Source organism: Fistularia commersonii, chromosome 3 (assembly GCF_037954325.1).
Source record: "Fistularia commersonii isolate RoL2024-O1a breed Wild chromosome 3, RoL_Fcom_v1.0, whole genome shotgun sequence".
NCBI classification, from domain to species: domain Eukaryota; kingdom Metazoa; phylum Chordata; class Actinopteri; order Syngnathiformes; family Fistulariidae; genus Fistularia; species Fistularia commersonii.
This window is the reverse complement of record NC_141286.1, coordinates 14928990-14952783: the sequence shown is the minus strand read 5'-3', so window position 1 is coordinate 14952783 and position 23794 is coordinate 14928990. Positions and strand designations below refer to the sequence as shown.

Here is a 23794-nt window from a genome sequence, read left to right as displayed (position 1 = left end):
GTAAAATGAGATATGCAAGGGACAGATCACATCTATATTTTGAGGAGCAGAAACGTGTTTCATCAATTAAGGGAGGCTATTTTGTTGGAGGAAGATATGTTTCTACTATTAATACAGGAATTTCTTCTTTTCACCCAGAAAGCAGAAAATCTGGTCTGATGAAAGCATAGATGGGCAGACAGACACACGGACGCGCAAACAGACAGACAGTGCTTTTACTTTGAAATGCGTTGGCAGGAAGCTATATTTTGTATCCCGCCTAACTTTTCTCGCCTCAGGCACTTTAAGGAGCTGTACTCTGCTCCTTGGCGGTTTGATGTATGCCATGGTGCGCCGGTGTGCGCGCCCCGGTTCTCCCTGTTAAATCCCTCACACCGTCCCGACATGCTGCCGCCGGGAAACGAGTCTGACCTCCCGGGCTCTGACCGATCCAACGCGATCGACGCCGGTGCCGGTCCAGAGGCCGTGATCGTGCCAGTGGTGTTCGGGGTGATCTTTGTCGTCGGTCTGGTGGGAAACAGTCTGGTGATGGTGGTGGTCGGGAGGGTGAGGTACAGTGGCGCGGGGGTCGGCAGGAGGAGGCGCGCCGGCAGCCCCACTAACATCTTCATCCTGAACCTGAGCGTGGCGGACCTCAGCTTCATCCTGGTTTGCGTGCCGCTTCACGCAACCGTCTACTCGCTGCCGGACTGGGTGTTCGGCAGCTTCCTCTGCACCTTCGGACACTTCTTCACCTCCGTCAGCATGCTGGTCAGTGTGTTCACCCTGGTCGCCCTGTCCGTTGACCGCTACGTCGCCGTCGTGCGCTCCGGCGCGTCTCCGGCCATCCGGAGCCGCAAGAACGCGCTGGCCGGGCTCGTCGCCATCTGGCTACTGGCGGTGGCGTGCTCGTCGCCGGTGGCCCGACATCAGGTTCTGGTCAGCCACCCGTCAGCCCCCAACTCCACCTTCTGCTGGGAGCAGTGGTCCGGGGCCTCCAGACGGGCTTACAGGTTGACCATCCTGCTGGCCGGGTACCTGGTGCCCCTGCTGCTTATCAGCTGCTGCTACACCCAGGTTGGTTCTCCACGCCCCACCCACCCCAAAGGTTAATCGTAAAGGTGTAATTTTAAGAACCTTAAAGTATGAAGTTTGAATTAAGACATGAAAACAAACAAAACAAAAAAAAAACATGAAGCATGACAATAAAAATGCGCTCAACACATCCTGTAAATGTCTAAGTAGAATATTTTGCCCTTGAATCGATTTGATCTCCCACCCTGCTCACACGCTGCATCGAACCCAGACTGGTTTGAAAGTCTTCATTTGGCAAGAGTATGTGCTGAAATTGTAAAATAGGGAATAATAACCAACTATCAGCAGGATCAAAGTCCAAAAGACATTCCACCGTCATAAACGATTCGGACTTCCTGGAGTTCTGTCGATGTGTGAGCGAGGTGGATGGAAAATTTAAAACCACAAAGCCTTAATCTGTTTCTTTTCGGTTGCCCAAAAATCAGTTGCATCAACTCATCCTGCTTAAAAATCATTAACGGCGCATTCGTTCAAGAATCCATACGCCACAAAAAACATGGAAAGCAAATGATGTGTTCAAAATTGTTGTTGCTTCTTTCTCAGGTTTTATTTCACCTCCATAAGAAGCTGAAGAAAAGCTGCAAAAGGTCAGAGCGCTCCAAAAAAAAGGTACTTTTTTTTTTTTTTTTTTTTTAATCCAATACGGTCATTTTCTCAGTCTGCTTTTTTATATTTGTATTTTTTGTTTTTTAAATGTGATTTAAGGGATTTTACACTAGAACGTAAAATAATAGTGGATGCGCATTGTTCAGGGGTCAAAACTCAAAGCCTGAAAATGGACATTTCATAAAATTCTCAAATGTCCTGAGCTTCCAAACCGCAAGTGTGCCGTGATATATTAAAGTGACACCTACCGATTGGGAGGAAGTGGCGTGCGTCCAGGAGACGCTGGAATAGCAGTGGGGGTCTCTCTATCTAAATATTTACCCAGCAGCCTTTGCTCCCAATCCTTAGTTGTAAAGTTCTGCTGTCACTGCTTCTCTGTTCTCCATCAGCCATGGACAGCGGTGGACGCTGAAGTGTCTCACACCCTGTCACACAGCCACCCTCAAAGAAGGAAGCGAGTCCCCCCCCCACCCCACCCCCTTTGTGTTTTAATAATGGTCTGGATTCTGTTTCACGAGCCACTTTGACCAGAGCCATTACCAGACAGCATAATAGCCTCCTTCGTACCTGCTGTCATATGCATGTTCCTCTGTGTTCCCCTTAGACGTCTCAGACTGTTCTCTTGGTCGTCGCTGCCTTCGCAATCTGCTGGATTCCACACCACATCATCGCCTTGTGGGTTGAGTTCGGCTCCTTTCCCCTGAATGATGCATCTTTCGCCTTCCGAATCATCGCGCACTGCCTCTCTTATGGAAACTCTTGTGTCAATCCTGTCCTCTATGCCTTCCTGTCCAAAAACTTCCGCGAGGCCTGCCGCCAGGTCTTCAGCTCCAGCTGCCTCTTCCAACCGCCACGTGAAGGCCCAGTGAAGTTCCTCCGCACGGAGACCGCCTCTACCACACACTCCACCACCAACATCTGAGGGGCTTCCTGTCCACTTGCTGTCAGAGCCTCCAGATCAGAAGTGGGGTCAAAAAAAAAAAAAAAACAGGACGCTACAATTCGATCACGTTTGTCAATAATAGCCTCCTGCTGTTCCCGTCATGGTTTTAAAATATACAAATGAAGACAATGTGTGGATCCTTTTCCCAATGTTAGCCAGGCTGCTAGCATGCTTATAAATGAAATATTGATATCCCTCTGGAAAACAGTTATAACGCCATTTTCTTCACCTTTTTTTTTTTTTTTAATAAAATAGTATTTTTCTATATAACAAGAATAAAAGATGCATTCTTTCTCCTGATAAATAATGTTAACGTGTTTGAATATATTAACGTACAGCTTGAACTGAAGAGTCTGATTGCAAATAATATCAAGTGGAGAGTTAAGGGAAATTTTTCCTCATAGCCAGATGTTATGTTATTCAAACTGTTCCAAGAACTTCCTGCAGTTTTACACCTGTGTAAAGCTGCAGGAAGTTCTTGGAACAGTTTGACTGAAACACATGTGTGTGTGTGTGTGTGTGTGTTTGTGTGTAGTAGCAAGAAGGACATTGTCTAAGCGAAAGTAGGAGGATATCAGTGATGATGACAGCCAGTTTGGCATCATCTAGTGGTGATTTTTGAGACAAAAATTAAGGTATTTGTCCAGGCCGTGATGGATTATGTCAATGAAGTGTGTGTGTGTGTGTGTGTGTGTGTGTGTGTGTGTGTGTGTGTAATCCTACAGGTTCATGAATCCATACCTGTAACATTTAATCACATTTAAATAGCAATCCATCAGAGAGAAAGAGAAAGTGATCAACAGGAAGTCAATAATTCAAGCGCTCTACCACATTAAATAAAATGAGAATGGATGTTTTGCAGTTTTTAAATTTGTAGGTACTCATTCCCCATAATCCTGCAATCCACCTGAAAACCTGTGATGTCCTTGTTTTTTTAACTTTATTTTATCCATCCTTGTTTATATAAAAACATGTTGCGAAAATGTTTTTTCAAGAAATGACAACAATCTTCTAATGTGCATTTTAAAAATTCAATCAACTGAATGATGACTTACGTTTGAATCTTGTGATTCTCTGTGAAGGTTCTCAGTCAAATTCTGAAATCTTGTCAAAATCTTCTTGTCTTGGCAACTGGACTTGAATTTCTTAACTTGACAACATTTCACCTCTCAGCCAAAGGCTTCTTCAGTACTGATGACCTATGGGGAGTTTCCGAATATAACTGCTATAGCAAATCCGACTCAAGGTCTCAACAGCACTCTCCAGTGCCACACCATCCCTATCCAATCTGACATCTGGAGAGATGACAGAGCTCTCCTCACTCCAGAAAGACAAGAGCATCACCATCCACCCAGCCGACAAAGGTAGATGTACAGTGGTTCTGGATAAAAAGGATTACCAAGCAAAGATAGACACTCTCCCCGAGGACACAACAACATATGAAACCCTGAAACGGGACCCAACCAACGCACACAAGAGAAGTGGTCAGTTGTCTACAACATCTAGAAAAGGATGCGGCCATAGACACTATATTATCGCCTGTACTCAGGAGAAACCATGTCTTGCATCCACGGAATCCCGAAGATTCACAAAGAGGGAGCTCCTCTCAGACCCATTGTCAGTATCATCAACTCCGCCACATACAACATCGCCAAATATGTGGCAAAGATTTTGTCACCTTTGGTTTGCGACACCACACACCATATCCAGACTTCATAGGACTTTGCCAGTAAGGTCAAGCAGATCAGGCTGGACCCACATGAAACCATGGTGTCGTACAATGTAAGCTCACTATTCACACGTATCGCCACATTGGATGCGATCACAGCAGTGAGGAAACGCCTCTCTAAGGACAACACATTAATAAAAAGGACAAAACTCTCCAAGGATCACATGGAACAGTCCCTACTGGACCTGTGTCTACCGACCATCTACTTCCTGTTCAACAGCTGTGCCAAACAGCTTCCATTTATAAAACAAACCAGCAAAACCTAGATCAATATTTCTTTTTTTTTTTTTGAACATTTATTGGAACAGGTTCCTTAACAGAGTCATACACATTCTTACAAAACCTCATAACAAGATATACATTACACAATAATCTTTATAGGTCACTTATTTCCTCAATAGCAAGTGAAAAATAAAATAAAAGTAAAAAAAAAACAAAAAAAAAACACAAACACAAAAAAACATCTATCTCAGTCAAATAGAGATAAATAGAGATCAATATTTCAACAAGAATTCACCATGGCCTGGATGACTCAGAACCTCCACATATATGATGTATTACTGTATTAAAACACACTATGTTCTCTCTAATGTACATGTTAACCTATATAATTCTATTGTAATGAGTCATGTGACCCACAGAAACAAATCAAATCTCAGCTGCAAGTTTACAGGCATTTTGGTCCTAAAGTAGATTTACCTTCAATCACAATTTATTAAATCTCTGTCCATTAAAGAGGACCCTCCTCTGCTGTGTCCACTAATCCTGATTATAGAGGCAAAGAGCAGGGCGAGAGCAACAAACCGCCCAGAGATGCCAGAACATGAAATGCTCTCGGGTTTGAAACCCTTAACATCCTGACAGGACAGAAGAACAGAAAGAGTCGGAGATCAGCTGTAGGACAGGCAATGGACCTCAAGTACAGCTAAAGCATCTTGTGATGGAGAGCAGAGGGAGGAGAGGGACGAACGGGTCATTCAAATGCTCGTCCATCAAGCGCAGCGCTTCATCCGGATCGCAGAGGGTAAGCCTGGCCCTCGTCTTCTGAGCAGAACCAACTATGACAACTTCACTGTGTGGTCCCCGGTGGCTCTGAATCAAATCAAATAAATGTGAGTTTTATGTAAGAAGGATTAACAGTTTCCAAAAGATGCAGCGTTTATGTCTTTCATGGTTTCCCACCAAATGATATTTTCAATCTTTTTGTCACAAGATTTGCTACTATTTGATTCAAAGCTACCTTAGTTTGATATTTTGGCTGTGCATGTTTACATAGATTGCAAAAAGGGGTGTCCGATATGGAGGGGTTGAATTTAATACAGGAATTGCTTCTATAATTGATCATGACACTAGCTGGTGAGCACGTGTTTTTTTTATTCTTTGTCTTTGACTTTACGCTGACCTGGTCACCGACGATGACCCTCTACCTGCCCAGCCTGCATTTAAAAATAATGTCAGGTGCCATTTTATGAGCTACTGGCTAAATTTAAGCCCTGGAAGCGACTTTGCCAAGTTTTGTTACGATATCAACTAATTATTGCTCAGAGCTATCTGTTTTGATGTCACTGCTGTCCTTTCAGTGCTTTGAATGAACAACGACAGTGGCAAAGATGAAGTGAATCAATGTGGTAGAGTTTTCTGTCTTTTTTGCCCAGCTGTGGTAAACTTGTTTTTTTTTTTGTTGTTTTCATGCCACTGTGCTGCAAAATGGAATAATCTAGGAATCTAGAATCTTGCAGGAATCTAGAATCTTGCAAAAAATCTAGGTCACCAATAAATGTGATTTAGACCGTGATGATATGGTTCATAATGATTCCGCTTATGTCATCAATTATTCACCACCCTAAGCACCCATCTCCATGTTATCATAACACTACTTTTGGTGGAGGGAGGGCATACCTGATAAAAAGTTCTCAGAACCATTAGTCCACACCCTAATTAACAAGATGATAGTCATGTGATCCAGCATGTTAAAGATGATGATGATGATGATGATGATGATGATGATGATGATGATGATGATGATGATGATGATGATGATGATGATGATGAAATGAGGATGAAATGAGGATCATGTGACTTTAATCCTCCATCATGACAAAGTGCTGAACACAATAGCGGTGACATTAGTGACATCAGAGATTTAAAGAGCTCTGCTACGCGCAAATGTGTGTGTGTGGTTGTGTGTGTGTGTGTACGTGCGTGTGTGTGTGTGTGTGTCTGTGTGTGTGTGTGTGTGTGCTTGTGTGGATTAGTTCAAATAAGAGGATTGGAGGCAGAAAGAAGGCAGAGCCACACTCTCCAGTAATTAGACAGATTCCCTCAGGTTACAACACAGATATTTTACACAACAAATGGAACCCACCAGCACTTAGTGTGCTGCCAGGGTCCCGGCATGAAAATTCTAAATAACAATATGATATTATTGATCCATTGATTACATCAGATGTTTCATCATTTGTCATGACAACAGATGTTTTCCATGCTGTATTTCAGATTCAGAGAGTGTGGATTGAGAAGACCTTCCAGAAGAGAGAATGTATCCATATCATTCCAGGAAAAGACCCCAGCAGGTTGACCATCAATTGAGCAGTGATAAATAATCATTTTCAACCATTCAAACAAGAATCAATACTTAATTGAATTGGTTCTGTTTGTTTCTTGGTTTTTGTTTATTTTTCACCTTTTTTCTTGAAATCCTGCTCCCTGCTGACATCACATTTGATCCTTATTTCCTGCTCAGGTGCAGCTGTGGCCAGTTGGTGTCACAGCACTCAGCAATCCCCCCGGGGGCCCCGGAGGACACAGGAAGGACAGGGGCCCTGCTGGTTCATCTGGAGGGCACTCCTCCAGAGCGCTGGATGCCCCTGAAACACACCCAGGCTACACCGACTGATGCATACGGTGTAATAGAGTTTCAGGAAGGAGGACACATCAACAAGGCCATGGTACATGGACATACACACACCACATACAAATGCACGCCATTTTCAGAGACCGACTCGACCTGCTTAATTTAAATAACATTACGTTATATTTATTTGGCAGACGCCTTTATCCAAAGCGATTTTCAAAAAGTTCAAATCGGTCACCAAAGATCCGACGTACCAGCAGTCGAAAGTCAGAAGTGACCACTTAACCAAATAGCCATCTCAGAACCATAGATTTCATTCAACAAGCAATAAGATAAGATAAGATAAGATAAGATAAGATAAGATAAGATAAGATAAGATAAGATAAGATAAGATAAGATAAGATAAGAGCAACTTTATTTATCCTGAAGGAAATTGTTGATTCTTAACTAGATTGTTACTAAAGCAAGAAGAAGTAAATAGAAAAATAGAAGTAGAGAATAATGGAAAAAGAGACACTAAGGTGAGGAGAAACTCTGGCAGGCAGCTGCCCGAGACAGTGCCGGAAGACGGAAGAAACCAGCAGTTTATTGATCCGCCTCTTATTTACTAACGGTGGATAATGGTGTTACAATATAATTATACATTTGCTTATTCTTTAAAAGAGGATTGACTTTGTTTAAAGGCAACAATGCACCCAAATAGGTCATGTGACATCACAACATATTTGAAATGGTCAAACTGACACTGAACGATCTTCTAAATTCCGCCTTTCTCCAGTATCTCCGCCTCTCTTTTGATGCCCGCCCAGAGACCATACTCCACCTCCTAACAAAGGACTGGCAGCTGGAGCTCCCAACGCTCCTCATCTCCGTCCACGGGGGTTTGCAGAACTTTGACCTGCCGCCAAAACTCAAGCAGGTTTTCGGACGGGGCCTCATCAAAGCTGCCGTCACTACCGGCGCCTGGATCTTCACAGGAGGAGTCAGCACCGGTACGAGGCCCAATCGGGGTTGTCAGAATTGATCCAGATTGGATCTCCACCTCTGGTAAAGTGTGTTTTTTTTAGGTGTCATCCGACATGTTGGTGATGCCCTGAAAGATCACTCGTCCAAGTCCAGAGGGAAGGTGTGTGCCATCGGGATCGCCCCCTGGGGGATCATTGAGAACAAAGAGGACCTGATAGGCAGAGATGTAAGTCGGAACCAGCTAGAGCATAAATCCAAAAACCCAAACAAGACAAAACGACGCTGAACCCGTTTGTGTTGATATGAACCGATGCTGTGGCCTTCAGGTGACACGTCCTTACCAGACCATGTCAAACCCACTCAGCAAGCTGTCAGTTCTGAACAGCAGCCACTCCCATTTCATCCTGGCTGATAACGGGACGCACGGCAAGTATGGTGCCGAGGTTCGGCTCCGCCGTCAGCTGGAAAAGCACATCGCGCTGCAGAAGATCAACACGCGTGAGTTCCCGTTGCCTGTCATCGTAACCAATCAGTAAACAGTTCCCCAAAACCATCTCGTTTGTTTGATCCATCATGTGACCCGTGGGTTTCCCTTTGTCATCCTCTGCCTGGAGCATCTATAAGGCAGGGACTGCAAAGGGTGGCTCAGCCGTCATCGCTCACATCCACTGATAAATGTCAATTTTCTTTTGTTCATAAGATTAAAAAAAATGAATGAAAAACATGTGAATCACCTTAAATGTCTTGTTCAAATTTTGGTGTTGTATTCCGAATTGAGTGAAACGTTGTTTTTCATTGTTGTTTCCTTTGCGTGCTGGTTTTTGTGGGAGACAGGTTTGGGTCAGGGGGTACCTGTGGTGTGCCTGATCCTTGAGGGGGGTCCGAACGTGATCTCTATTGTCTTAGAGAGTCTGAGGGAGGAACCCCCCGTCCCCGTCGTGGTCTGCGACGGTAGCGGCCGAGCCTCAGACATCATTTCCTTTGCGCACAGATACTGCGAGGAGGACGGGTGAGGATTTCTGTCTGTGCCTTATTTGAAAGCTCACGCCGGGATTACCCACCAACTTTGACCTCTGAGGATCACGGTCTTTTACAGATGAACAATCCAAATCCATTGCTTGTGTGTGCTGGTTGTCTAAAAATATTTTTCCATTATTTTAAAAACCTTCAGCTGGTCTCATCTAATAACTGCATTGAAAAAATATCACCTGAAAATTCAATTTTATGAGGACAATGTCACAAAATACCACAAAATTGAAGACAAAGGGCCTCATAACAAGCTATACTGATATCATTTTAGAAAATCAGTTTGCATGCAGGTTATTTTCATTAATTCATCTGTCATGTTTCATGTCTTTCGGTTGTACACAGCTGAGCTGTCCCATCTGTCTTTGTCCAGGTTGCTCAGTGACGCTGTCAAAGATCAGTTACTTGTCACTATCCAGAAGACCTTTAACTACAGCCGCAGCCAAGCACAGCAGATCTTCCTCATGGTGATGGAATGCATGAAGAAGAGAGCACTGGTAGGTCAGGGTCTCAGAAAAGTGCCAACGTGGCCGCCTGGAACAAAAAAAATGTGCATGACATGGGCTGACTCTGATTTAAGTCAGTTCTTCAACAATTCTTCTTATTCCAGTGCTTTGTAGTTTTGGTTGATAACTTATTGTATAATTATGTAACTTGTGGATTTATGCCAATTTATCAATATGGCATGATTCATTTTGAAACCAAAGATTGAAATTATTTCGAGAACACATGCTCTCATCAGACAATTGGACATACTTGAGGTGGTCTGCCAAAAAAGGACTCACTGGCAAATTAATGAAGAATTGAAAAAAATCAATCTCTTTCTGGCTCACAGGACATACTCCACCTTTATCATCACAAATATGACAAATCTAAAAAACTGTAATAAAACATTTTTTTTTGAAGGTAAAACCAAGGCAACACTGAAAAGCTGGTCAAAATCTTTCAATTTCAGTCAGTTAGATGTTTACAGTTCTTTAATATTGCGATTTTTTTAAGTCTGTATTAAATATCTTAATATTACTTTAATCAAATTGTGTATGCTTTGGATTTGCATTGACTCATATATGAATCAGAATCAGAGAAATTTTATTTGCCCCCAAGGGGCAATTGGAGGGCACAAGGGTCGGCATACCGACCCAGAGCAGATCCATCCATCCATCCATTGTCTGCTGCTTATCCTGCAATCAACCATTCAATCATTCGAGACCATTTTTTTCCTATGCATGTTCCCGGATTGTGTTTGGATTGGATGGTTTGGATGTTTTTGGATGACTTGGATTTTGGAAACCAGAGAACCCAGAACCACACAGAACTCCACACAGAACCAGGGTCCTTTGTGCCGAGAGGCCGAAGCGCTAACTGTGCTGCCCCTAGAACAGAGCCAACATCTATAAATATATTAATTAAGAATATGTCAACAAAGGTAATATAAAATAAAATGAAAATAAGATAAAGTGTAAATAAAGTGAAAAATAGAGTCAAGTGACTCCAACATCTGTAAATTAACTGTACATCTGAAGCCAGTTGCAGTTCCCAGCTTTCTCAGTTTCATAGACATTAATAATTATACCGGGAAAGTGCAGGATGGATCAGAAACAAGAATCAAATCATGGGATTTTCGTTTTTAGTTTTTTTCTAGTAATACATATACATATACAGTTCAAGTCACTTCCATGGCCACAGATGTATAAAATCAAGCACCTAGGCGCCCAGGCTGTTTTTACAATCATTTGTGAAAGAATGGGTTGCTCTCAGGAGCTCAGTGAATTGGAACTGTGATAGGATGCCACATGTCCAACCAATCCAGTCATGAAATTTCCTCGCTCCTAAATATTCCACAGTAAACTGTCATCCATGTGTTTATGGACCTTGCTTTGTACACTGGTGCACAGTCATGTTAGAAAAGGAAAGGGCCAGCTCCAAACTGCTCCCACAAAGTTAGGAGCATGGAATTGCCCAAAATGTCTTGGTATGCTAACGCTTTCAGAGTTCCTTTCACTGTCAGACCAGTACCATTTTCCTGGCAACCGCCAAACCCAAAGTCGTCCATCAGATTACCAGATGGAGAAGCGCGATTTGTCACACCAGAGAATGCATCTCCACTGCTCTGGAGTTCAGTGGCAGCGTGCGTTACACCACTGCATCCAATGTTTTGCATTGCACTCGGTAATGTGTTGCTTGGATGCAGCTGCTCAGCCATGGAAACCCATTCTACAAAACTCTTTGTGCACTGTTGTTGAGCTAATCTGAAGGTTGCATTAAGTTTGGAGGTCTGTAGCATTTGACACTGCAGAAAGTTGCTGACCTTTTTACCACTATGTACCTCAGCATCAGCTGAGTTGCTGTCATTCTCAAACAATTCCATGTTCTTATAATACAGCTGACAGTTGACTGTGGAATATTTAGGAGCGAGGAAATTTCATGGTTGGATTTGTTACACATGTGGCATCCTATCACAGCGAATATTTTTTGGGCAGATGGTATATGAAAGGAGGCAGACAGACAATTTGGAATCATTTAATAAGTATTCATGGACAAAATATAATTAAAAGCAGTCTGTGATTCAGATATTTTTAGGCCAGCAGGGAAGGCCTTGAAGGCCCTGAAGGCCCACCACTGATAGATAGATAGATAGATAGATAGATAGATAGATAGATAGATAGATAGATAGATAGATAGATAGATAGATAGATAGATAGATAGATAGATAGATAGATAGATAGATAGATAGATAGATAGATAGATAGATAGATAGATAGATAGATAGATAGATAGATAGATAGATAGATAGATATGTTTACTTTGATATGTGCCTTCAAAGCAGCCAATTATATTTTTGTCCAAATCCAGAAGCTCTTCAAAAGCTTCAGAAAGTAACATATTGTAGATCATTATGTTCTATTTTGGTTCAATTTAATCTGAATATATCTGTGTCATCATTTTCAATCAGCAAAGTGTCTGCCTCACAGCAAAACAGTTTGATTCCGACAGGGATGGCCTTTTCATGTGGCATTTGCTTGTTCTCCCAGTGTCTGCATGGGTTTCCTCCAGGTTCTCTGGGTGCCTCCTACAGTCCAAAAACATGTAGCATTCGAGACCCTAAATTGCTCAGATGTGTGAATGAGAGGATAAAATGTTATATGTCTCTACATATGAACCCTGCCTCTCGCCCAATCACATGACTGTTGGCGCAGGATAAGCGGTGTGGATGATGAATTCATTAATTTATAGAAAGATCACTGTTTCCAGATCACTGTCTTCAGAATGGGCTCAGAGGGACAGCAGGACATTGAAATGTCCATTCTGACAGCTTTGCTCAAAGGTGAGCTCACACCCCTCCTTCCCCCGAAGCGTTCGCCCTTCCGATGCTCTCCACTTAACCGGCCTTGCTCACGTTTCAGGCACAAATGCATCGGCGTCTGATCAGCTGAGTTTGGCTCTGGCCTGGAATCGAGTGGACATCGCTCGGAGTCAGATCTTCGTGCATGGACACCACTGGCCCGTGAGTTCACGCCCTGATTCCTCATTGCTCAAGTCTCTCGAATAATAAGTGTCATTCAGGGATGGTTTATATTCATTTTGAGAGAATATGAAATAGTCATGGTATATTGTTGATAGGTGGTTGGTTCTCGTCATTTAAAGGTTACAGCGTTGCCCTCCTTGCACGGCAGAGGTCCTCGGGTGACACCTTGTGTGTGTTTGTGTTTCTCGGCAGCCGGCCAGCGTCTCACTGGCCGACAGACCTAAGAGCCCAGTGGTGACCCAGCGAGCCACAGCGGGAGGCGGAGGGAAAGGAAAGGCCCGAGCCAAGAAGGGTAAAGGAGGAAAAACCAAACAAGAACCACCTGAGGAGACTGACCCGAGGAAACTGGAGATACTGAACTGGGTACACGACTAAAAGGGCTGAGGATGATGATGATGGTGACAGTGATGATGATGATGATGATGTTGATAATGATGACCTTGCAGGTCCACTCTTTGGAACAGGCCATGATGGACGCTCTGGTTCTGGACCGGGTCGACTTTGTCAAGCTTCTGATCGAGAACGGGGTCAACATTCATCACTTTCTGACCATCCCTCGTCTCGAGGAGCTGTACAACACAGTGAGGCTGAAAAAGACAGAACTGGCATATACACATAATTTAAAAAAAATATCATGTCTTGAAAAAGTAATTTGACTCTGAAACTGTCTTTTGTAATGACATGATTATTTACTGACAAGAGTGTTTGTTTAGCTAAACCACGGCTTCACAGGATTATGACACTAATCTAATGTAATCTAACCTAATCTGGTGTAATCTAATGCAAATGTATCATTAATGTAATATAATCCAATTCAAATCTAATCTAATCCAAATCTTATGAAGTAATTGTATAATAACGTCAATCTAATTTGACAAACTCACAACTTAATTACTCTTAATTTGAAGGTGTTTCATCTCTTATCCAAAAGGGTTTATCAGTTTGAATGGACTGCGGGTAGTTTTCCGGATAAAACCGCCAAATTTGGAGGCTGGTCTAAGTTGCAATGTGACAAATCCCGTCCTTAAGAGAAGAAACTCAATACGAGTCACCATGAGAAGATTTTGTTCGCTATTATTAATTTATATTGAGTGAATACACTGTATAATCATGTTGGTTTTCACTAAATGACTCTTTCACAAATATTCGAATGAGACAAGAAAAGGACATTCCAGTCATTCCAGTCTGTCCAGTTTATGGAAAGATGATTTCATAGCAAACGCTTTTGTGTTTTAATCCCAATCGTGTCGTTTTCACGAGGAGCTTAACTTCCATCAGTGATCTTCTTCGCGCCCACTTACAACTCTAATCTTCATCCGGGTTTCATGCCGGCCACATTATTGTCAGATTAAAATGATGCTCTACTGCAATCTGTCTGTCTGTCTGTCCGCTGGCTTCTTCCGCAGTGAGTCGCTATATTCACGCTGGAATAATCTGCACAAACATTCAGATTAGGATTACCAGGCATGTTTTGTTGTTATCTTCATCAATTTTCTGCACATGCATTGTTCACGTGTGTGTGTATGCATGTTATTGTCCTGTAGAAACTGGGACCAGCCAACACACTCCACTTTGTGGTCAGAGATGTCAAAAAGGTGAGTGTTGTCACAACAATAAGGACAAAAGATCATCCTTGTAACTCCAAGAAAGACTTCCTCTATATTCTCCAATGCTCAAAGGATTCTGTCTGAGTTGAAAATGTGTCTCTTCGGTATCAGGGCAACCTTCCTCCAGACTACCAGATCACACTGATTGACATTGGGTTGGTGCTGGAGCTCCTGATGGGGGGAGCTTATCGCTGCAACTACACCAGGAAGAGCTTCAGGACGTTGTACAACAACCTCTACGGCCTGAAAAGAGTGAGCAAGAGTCTTGAGTGATGACAGGCCGCAGACCTCAGCGTCCAAAAATATTTTAAAAGCCACTAAACTCCAGCAGACTGCCATGCAGGATCTATGATAAATGAGTGAATCCAATTTGAAATCGTTGACAAAATCATTTTGAATATGACTTCCTAACACTGTGTGTGATGGGGAAATGTTGCATACGCACGCTGGCACCTGTTTGTTGACAAAAAATAGTCTCATGCACCAACAGGTTATGTAAAGATTAGCCCCCGAGACATCTGTGATGATTTTTCTTTAAAAAGCAGGAAAAAAAATCAAGATTGGTTAATATGAAGAAGACAATATAGAGTGTTCCTGCCATCATTTCAGGATATTTTCGTCCTGGAATACATCCTTCACAGCTTATTAAGTTATTTTCTATGCGAAAGGGTATGACTCATCTGATCTTCGATATTTTCTCTTCCAGCCGAAAGCTTTGAAACTTCTTGGAATGGAGGTACGAGTCTTCAGATCTTAAGATGAATTGTGTGTTGGTACGGAGGACGTTCTGACCTCTGATTATCCCTTACAGGACGACGAGCCCCATCCCAAAAGTAAAGGAAAGAAGAACAAGAAGAAGGAGGAGGAGGTGGACATCGACGTGGACAACCCCGAGGTAAGCCGTTTTCAGTACCCCTTCCATGAGCTGATGGTTTGGGCCGTGCTGATGAAACGGCAGAAGATGGCGCTGTTCCTGTGGCAGCGGGGCGAGGAAGCCATGGCTAAAGCCTTGGTAGCCTGTAAACTCTACAAGGCCATGGCCCATGAGTCGTCCAAGAGCGAGCTGGTTGATGACATTTACCAGGACCTGGAGAACAACTCGAAGTGAGTCAAGGGTTCGCCTCCGAATGGAGAGTCACTCACTACCTCCTTCCAATGATGAAAGATTTGGTTTCCGCTATCCTCCCCTCGTGGCTCTGCGCAGGGAGTTCGGTCAGCTGGCCTATGAGCTGCTGGATCAATCTTACAAGCATGACGAGCAGGTGGCCATGAAGCTGCTCACCTACCAGCTGAAGAACTGGAGCAACTCCACCTGCCTCAAGCTGGCCGTTGCCGCCAAGCACCGAGACTTCATCGCTCACACCTGCAGCCAGATGCTGCTGACCGACATGTGGATGGGATGTCTGAGGATGGGCAAGAGCAACAGCCTGAAGGTACAAGAGTCAGTCAGCTTCCAGTTGCATCATTCAAGTGTCATGGTTATAGTGGTTAACAAACCATTTAAAGAAACATTTTGTTATTAGCACGTGATCCAGAGTAAAATTGTTTTAGTGATCAGATTTACTTCATATCAAAGCCTATTTCTATGCATAGTTTTATATTAAATACCTTTCATCACTTATTTGTTAGTCAAATTACATACAGTATGAAAAAAAAACAAAAAAAAAACGGGTGAAATGTTTCACAAGGCTGCTATTGAATCTTCCCGCTTTGTGTCTATGTTGCGCCTCCAGGTGATTTTAGGAATCGTGTTCCCGCCCGCCATCCTCCTGCTAGAGTTTCGGATCGGAGACGAGGCTTTGTATAACGCTAACAAGGAGAATGACAATAGCAAGATGAAAGACGACGACAACAAATCCAGCAAAGTAGGCAGAGCAAGATCAGCAGCCACCACTTCCCCCCCCCCGTATTCAGGGATTTGATGTTCAGAGCATTTTGGAATGATGAGGAATTTGTTTCAGGACATGGTTTCCAACTTCGACGCCACATCAAAGAAAGGAGATGAAGAAGAGAACCAGCAAAAAGACAGAAGGAAAATCCCCATCGGACGAAAGATCTATGAGTTCTACAACACCCCTTTCACCAAGTTCTGGTTCAACACTGCAAGTGGATTTTCTCTAAACATTCTTCAGATGCCTCACAGCGCTCCATGACCTCCAGCCAAAAACTTTTTTTTTTTAATTTCTGAACATCTTGCAGTTAAAACTCTAACCATGAAATTAGAAATTGTCAAGAAAACATTAGACATTTCCTGACTAAACATTCCATAATGTTACAAGATGATTTCCTCTGGAGTAAATGACACGTTCTGATACAGAAGTTACAGGGAATGAATATAATACATTTTTCAATGTATTAGATACTAAGACACTTGACATTTTAGAGGACTGAAATAAACCAATTAACTTGTCATAGTCAGGTCTGTACATCACCTTAGGTCAGGTATGTTCCTTCAGGACACCACACTGAAACAACACCTGTAATGATGGAACATTTCATATATGTTTACAGTTTGAGCATCAATTTTCCTCTAAATCTTGAAAACCTCACATGGCGTTTAACGTCAAGTGAACATTGCGCCGTGCTCTTTTCACTACTGCCCGAATTTTCTGAGCGTTCTCAGAATGGCTGGTTATTATAGATACAATACTGGTGTTATTTAGTTCCACAAGAAAATACATAGTTCGATAATTGACACAGAGTTGTACTTCAGGGGAAAAACAACCAAAATGTCAGTTTTCAGGTCAGAGTCACTTTTGCACATTTGAGGGTGCAGAGTGCCCTCTGCTGGCTGAAGTACATCTGCATTAATTTTGTGCATACACTCATAACCTGAGAAGACAGATAGTAGCACTGTGTATTAACTACTGTGTTGGTGTGTCAGATCTCCTACCTGGTCTACCTGATGCTGTACAACTACATCATCCTGGTGAAGATGGAGCGATGGCCATCACTCCAGGAGTGGATCGTCATCTCTTACATTATCACTCTGGGGCTGGAGAAGGTCCGGCAGGTAGGTTACTACACTGGTTCCGGCGTATATGTGTTGCGGCTGTGGTTACCATGGTAACACAATCACAACAAAGTCAGACCGAAACTGAAACGTAAGATATGATGAATGGGTGTATAATTGACAGCTGGCAACTCCGTGTCTCATCTGCGCTGCCATAGATCCTGATGTCAGAGCCAGGCAAGCTGAAGCAGAAGATCAACGTGTGGTTGGAGGACTACTGGAACATCACAGATCTGGTGGCCATCTGGGTTTTCCTGCTGGGCCTTCTGTTGCGGCTACAGAATGAACCCTACATGGGCTACGGACGCGTCATCTACTGCGTTGACATCATCTTCTGGTACATCCGCGTCCTTGACATCTTCGGGGTCAACAAGTACCTCGGCCCCTACGTCATGATGATAGGCAAGATGGTAAGTGACCGAGTTTTGATTGTCAGGTGGCTACAGCAAACAATCTCCATTTTTACTGCCCACTGCTCATTTTTTGATATATACTTAAATTCAAGTCTGAAGGTGTTGAGATGTTCAAGTCGTTTCTCAATGTGCCATATACAATACAGATATTTTCTTGTATGATTTTATCTAAACGTAAGGAATCGAATTCAGAATTTCTGAACTGGCCTTCATTCTTCAACATTCATTATTGCTTTTTGATAATTGATTTTTCTCTGAAAAAAACTGTCAATGTAATTTGTTGATACACCAACCTTTCCATTTGCTTGTGTAAGTGATTACGTGAACTTAATTTTGCTTGTGTTTATACTTTTGGATTTAAATGTATTTAAAAAGATTGCATTTTTTTAATAGATTCGGCAAATATTAAGACGAGCCACTTTAATGAAAATAACATGAGAAACGGTCAAAGAGCAGCAATAGCAGCTAAAGTAGCGACGTGCAATGTGCTCCACGAATAAAACAAATAGGAGCACATTGTTTCAGAAACAGGCAGTAAAACAGATGTGACCTGGCAAGGAATCCAACAAAATGTAGACAGAGCTAGTTTATAACATGGGGGGATCGCAGGCCGAGCAGGGAGCTGACTAGTCGGACGCACAAAGGAAGGGGGGGGTGACAAACACTACCAGACCAGGATGAGGGAATCCCACACACAGAAATTAACACCAGGCAAGGACATTTGCAAACAAACACAGGAATACAACAACATGGAAACAAGCACAAAAATATGAAGGAAAATCATAGTAGAAAACTGAGGAGGAATGATGATATGGAGAAGGGAGCTGGAAGCTGTTCAAAATAAACCAAAATAATCACTCTCTACATAAACCCTGAGAAAAACAGTCCCTCTCACAGTGGGTTGGTCAAGACCATCATGGTGGATCCCGACGTTGGGGTTCTCGTTCTTTTTTGGGTCAAGATCTTTCAGGGTGGGCTATCGAAAACCACTCAACTGAAAATGTTTGACGCTTTCAGATGATCGACATGCTGTACTTTGTGGTCATCATGCTGGTGGTGCTGATGAGCTTCGGCGTGGCGCGGCAGGCCATTCTCCACCCGGACGAGGAGCCGACGTGGCGTCTGGCCAGAAACATCTTCTACATGCCGTACTGGATGATCTACGGAGAGGTTTTCGCTGATTCCATAGACCGTAAGACTAGAGTTCATAGTAAGACTTCCTGTTAGTGTGTTGGTGTGTGTTTGTCTTTGTTCAGACCTCACATGCTATCAGCTCAGCCTGACGCTCCAGTGACTCCCCTGGCCGTGACCGGAAACGATGCACAGATTCGTCATCGGACTCATCGGTGCACTAATTACAGCGGCTCGGCAGGCCTTTATAAGCTCTTTACGATTACAAAAAACAGCTGTAATAATCTGCGGAGCAGAGGCGACCGGCCGCCGTCCTCAAACACTAATCGGGCTTTGCTGTAACGGAAGCTATTACCTGCTGTCCGACCAGCATTTCCCTTTGTCAGCTGGGAGGATTATTTCGCTCCCAGCTGACAGAAAGAAGCTGCAGCAGCATCTCTGTCTTGAGCTGGATGGGCGATGTTAAATGGATGCGCTGAAAAACACTGCTTGCCGATGGGGACCGTGATGAACAGTCTGAATGAAGCACATCTTCTGATGGGCTCCGGCTGAGTCAGACTTCACAGTAGCAGAGCACCTCTTCAAGTGATATGTGCATGATTATTTACACAAAAAATAAGCTGTAAATTAGTCAATATCCGAGGAAGTCCAGATACCAACGCTGATATGAGCTGATATCATGTGCGAGACTGTACTAAAAATGTGTCTGTGCATGTCATTGTAACATCGTGTGTCTGATTGTTGTTTTGCGAGTGGCTTGTGTTTTTTTATTGCTCTTTTTCTGGCTGAATTACAATAAAAAATATTTAATTTTTCTTAATGGTTAAAATGTGAAACCTCCCGATTCCCTGACCCTGAGGTGAAAAATGTGCAAATATAACAAATAAATGATCATTTCTCTCCGTTTTAATTTTTTTTCCATAATCTAAAAATAGATTTGGTACACTTTTAGAAACTTCCCTTGTTGGTTATATTCAGATATTTTCAAAATATCTAAAAGACTGATTTTAATCAGATTCTCTATATTTTTCTTCTATTTCTTTCCTGACAGTTTATGCCATGGAGATCAACCGTGAGTTACATCAGGAATGTATTGATCTACACCCACCTCTTATCAACAACAATAACAACTGATCGAATAAATGCGTGTGTGTGTGTGTGTGTGTGTGTGTGTGTGTGTGTGCGTGTGTGTGTTTGCATTACAGCACCATGTGGCGACAACATGTATGACGAAGACGGAAAAAAGCTTCCTCCCTGCATCCCCGGAGCCTGGTTGACCCCGGCTATCATGGCATGTTACCTGCTGGTGGCGAACATCCTTCTGGTCAACTTGCTGATAGCTGTCTTCAAGTCTGTTTCCTGAGCACTCACACACACTCACAGGCACACACACGCACATCTCGGAACAATGGAGCATTTCTTAATCTTTCGCTGAAGACATGAGTCATTTCATCTGGAAAATATGTGATTATTCACTGATTTAGGACTGATGTCTACATATATGAGGATTAAAAAAACTCCATATACTGTAATATCATATTTTGTTTTGAGCATTTTGTATGACCTTATTGTATAACCATTTTATATGACCTGTGTTTTCAGTGTATTTTTGTTATTTGTGTATTCAGAGCAATACCTCTGTTTTTTGCAGGTGGGATTGTCTCATCATTTTGTATTAAGTGCTAGAATTGAGTTGAAATAAGAAAAAATATTTTTGCCACATAATGCAAGAACTCAAAGAAACTGTATCACAGCAACAAAAGTAATGGTTTGTCAAACATTCTAAAATTCATCAAATAAATCAAATTCCTACCAGGCCATTTTGTTCTGCCATTAACCCTTTAAAATCAACAGTATTTGACCATTTTCTATCTGCAGTTGTCTCACATCCCAAGATATAAATATAACACAGCAATCAGACACAGAGCTTTGGTTTGGGTTATTTTAAGCTTTTAAAGAGTTAATATTGAATTCCCAAAGGAATGTCAAAGAGATACATTTCTTCAGAAAGTCACCTCCTCTGTCTCTCCTCTCCACAGCAACACCTTCTTTGAGGTCAAGTCCATCTCCAACCAGGTGTGGAAGTTCCAGCGTTACCAGCTGATCATGACCTTCCACGACCGCCCCATTCTGCCTCCCCCCCTCATCGTCTTCCCACACATCTATATCGTCCTAAAGCGACTGTGCTGCTGCTGCCACCGTATGGCTGATGGCGACCAGGACGACCGACAGAGACGCCTCCGTAAGTCTGTCTCCACCAGCCAACTGTTGGTTATTTTAGTCCCATAGAAATTACGTGACAAGAACGACAAACTGTATTTCATTTGAAATTTTAAAAAGCCCAGCATTCATCAAGCATGTATTCAACTTTGTGTGTGTGTGTGCATGCATGCACGTGTATGTGCATGCACACGCATACACATGCCTGTCCTCAGAGCTCCTCCTGAGCGTTGAAGAGCTGAAATCTCTGCACGAGTTTGAAGAACAGTGCGTCGAGGAATACTTCAGAGAAAAAGAGGATGAGAAACAATCGTCCAACAATGAGAGAATTCGCGTAACATCAGAAAGGTCAGAGGTTCCTGTCACGCTCTCAAACTCCATAGGATTTGTTGACATGTTATTTTGAGTGAGAAACTTTCTTTTTGGCCTTTTCTTCCTGCCAAATGACTCTAACGTTGCAAACAAACAAACAAGTGCCAACTAACCTAGCGGTACTTTTACTATATACACTGCTCAAAAAAATAAAGGGAACACTTAAAAAACACATCCTAGATCTAAATGAATGAAATATTCTTATGAAATACTTTGCTCTTTACACAGTTGAATGTGCTGACAACAAAATCACACAAAAATGATCAATGGAAATCAATTGTATCAACCATGGAGGTCTGGATAAGAATCACACTCAAAATTAAAGTGTAAAAATAAACTCCAGGCTGATCCAACTTTGATATAATGTCCTTAAAACAAGTCAAAATGAATCTGTGTTGCTTCCTGAGTGAACACTATGATTTCACAGAAGTGTGATTGACTTGGAGTTACATTGTGTTGTTCAAGTGTTCCCTTTATTTTTTTGAGCAGTATAGAACTCCGTAATGACTTTTCACGAGTTATTGTATCCAAATTCTCGAAATGTTTTTTACCTCCGTGAAAAATTTAAAGGTGACGAAACAGTATGAGTGTGTGCAAACTAGAATTGCACAAGCAGCGAAACTCTCCGGAGATCGGGGTGGAGAAAATGTTGCGCTTGGGTTTTCAGGGTGGAAAACATGGCCATGCGCCTGGAGGAGGTGAACGAGCGGGAGCACTCCATGAAGGCCTCGCTGCAGACCGTGGATATCCGTCTGGCCCAGTTGGAGGAGTTCTCCAGCCGGATGATGACCGCCCTTGAGAAGCTGGCGGGGATCGACCACGCCGAGCTCGCACGCTCCCGCTCCCGGGGATCGTCCGTGTGCGAGCCCTCGATGCTGCTGCGTCACAGCAGTATCAATAGCGCAGACGGATATAGTCTGTACCGATTCCAGCTGGAGCACGACGATGCGGAGGGTGACAGGAAGGTCCAGGTCAGCCCGGAAAGGCGTGCAGCCGACCGGGAGGCGGGTAAGAACAGCAACTCGCAACCTTCTCACGTGTACCCTCAACACACATAAATAATCATGTGACTTTAATTGAACAGGGGATCTTCTGATGAAGGAGTTCGGTTCCACTCTCTCCGTTGGAGGACTGAAGTCCAGGACTCAGTCTCTGTCCAACGTCGACATCCGGATCTCACCCTGCGACCTCTCAGCTGACTCAGGCGCCACGGAGACCGCTCAGGGACATGTGGAGAAAATGAGACTGGAGGCTGCGGTGTCCTTCCCACTCGACAGGTCAAAGGTCACGCAGTATCTGACTTCCATGAGTAGCCCAACCCATCAGCCGCCTGCTACACCTCCCGCTTGGACTCCCTATGATCAAGACACCAGCATCAACGATGACGAGCGGACGGAAAGCAATCACAAGGCTCAAGGAGAGGAAGGAGAGGAGGAGGTGGGGACAGCGGAGGACAGGACATACCCCACGCTGCGCTCCAAGAGCCTCAACATCAACCCAAGGAAGCCCCGGAAATCAGTGACACCACTCACCACCGGCAGTGAATCCAACTTGGTGTCGGCATTTGACGGGTTGGAAGAGAAGGTGGTGCAAAGGTCAACAGCTCAGTCAGACTCTGGATCCAGGTTTAGATCTGGATCAGAACCACCTGGTTGTTGACAGGGAACTGAAGACGGTCCCGTTTGGACCTTTGGTCTTCCCCCTTGGTCATATGGTATTTACATAAATTGGATTCTCGACTAATGCTGAGCTTCAGCAGTACTGGAGAAGAACCTTAATCTGTTATGTTCTAAAAATGTTCTGAGATTGTTACCGTGTAACATAGTAACAATGTTTCCAGAGGAAAGGAAGGATGAGGCGCTACAAAAAAATATTTCCAAGACACATGTATAATAACATTGTCATGATAGTATGACCCAACAATTCCCATTTTGATTATTGTTTTATAGATGTTCTTAAAGATCAGCACTTTGTATCTCGATTACACAATCTAACAATCATATGCACTCACATATATACGCACACACACCACTTATCCTAATGCAGTCTAGTCTATTACACACAAACACACACAGCTCTTAGTACCTTAATAATGCAGTGGGACAATTTCACACACGCACACACACTTGAAGAGAACATGTTAAATCAAGAAAGGCGCCTTCAAATAAAATACGTTACAAATACGGGAGCTTGATAACCATCACTGAACTGTAAGTTCTATTGTTAGAAATTCCTTTTTAATCAGACGTTGAAATAGATGTTTATAATTTTTAATCATTTCATACAGAATTGAGCATTTGAGGATAATTGTGTT

The 23794-nt window shown here is 43.0% G+C and overlaps 2 protein-coding genes across 2 annotated transcripts; both read left to right on the top strand.

Annotated features, from left to right (window-relative positions):
- Window positions 1-282: 282 nt before the first annotated feature.
- On the top strand, window positions 283-2762 carry galr1b (galanin receptor 1b). The gene is made up of 3 exons (XM_086143779.1): window positions 283-1056; window positions 1618-1683; window positions 2285-2762. Exons 1-3 carry the CDS (start codon window positions 385-387, stop codon window positions 2600-2602), a joined length of 1056 nt encoding a protein of 351 aa, XP_085999905.1. The 5' UTR covers window positions 283-384; the 3' UTR covers window positions 2603-2762.
- A 2530-nt stretch (window positions 2763-5292) lies between these two features.
- LOC147235639 (transient receptor potential cation channel subfamily M member 1-like) lies at window positions 5293-23565 on the top strand. Its single transcript, XM_086143777.1, has 28 exons — window positions 5293-5376; window positions 6849-6925; window positions 7096-7300; window positions 7985-8198; window positions 8274-8398; window positions 8499-8670; window positions 9007-9181; window positions 9572-9695; window positions 12451-12523; window positions 12603-12703; window positions 12917-13087; window positions 13171-13305; window positions 14269-14319; window positions 14443-14583; window positions 15038-15067; window positions 15143-15435; window positions 15536-15764; window positions 16065-16196; window positions 16293-16433; window positions 17216-17344; window positions 17503-17754; window positions 18775-18949; window positions 19940-19960; window positions 20094-20238; window positions 20928-21130; window positions 21324-21456; window positions 22148-22488; window positions 22565-23565. The coding sequence occupies exons 1-28, from the start codon at window positions 5293-5295 to the stop codon at window positions 23137-23139; spliced, it is 4647 nt and encodes a 1548-aa protein (XP_085999903.1). The 3' UTR covers window positions 23140-23565.
- Window positions 23566-23794: the final 229 nt, after the last annotated feature.

Excerpts from the sequence above, each read along its gene's own strand:
- galr1b (XM_086143779.1), top strand. The coding sequence starts at position 385 with ATGCTGCCGCCGGGAAACGAGTCTGACCTCCCGGGCTCTGACCGATCC. Across the intron at positions 1,057-1,617 it reads TCAGCTGCTGCTACACCCAG|GTTTTATTTCACCTCCATAA; the intron begins GTTGGTTCTCCA and ends CTTCTTTCTCAG. Across the intron at positions 1,684-2,284 it reads CAGAGCGCTCCAAAAAAAAG|ACGTCTCAGACTGTTCTCTT; the intron begins GTACTTTTTTTT and ends TGTTCCCCTTAG.
- LOC147235639 (XM_086143777.1), top strand. The coding sequence starts at position 5,293 with ATGGAGAGCAGAGGGAGGAGAGGGACGAACGGGTCATTCAAATGCTCG. Across the intron at positions 6,926-7,095 it reads CCAGGAAAAGACCCCAGCAG|GTGCAGCTGTGGCCAGTTGG; the intron begins GTTGACCATCAA and ends TTTCCTGCTCAG. Across the intron at positions 21,457-22,147 it reads ATTCGCGTAACATCAGAAAG|GGTGGAAAACATGGCCATGC; the intron begins GTCAGAGGTTCC and ends TTGGGTTTTCAG.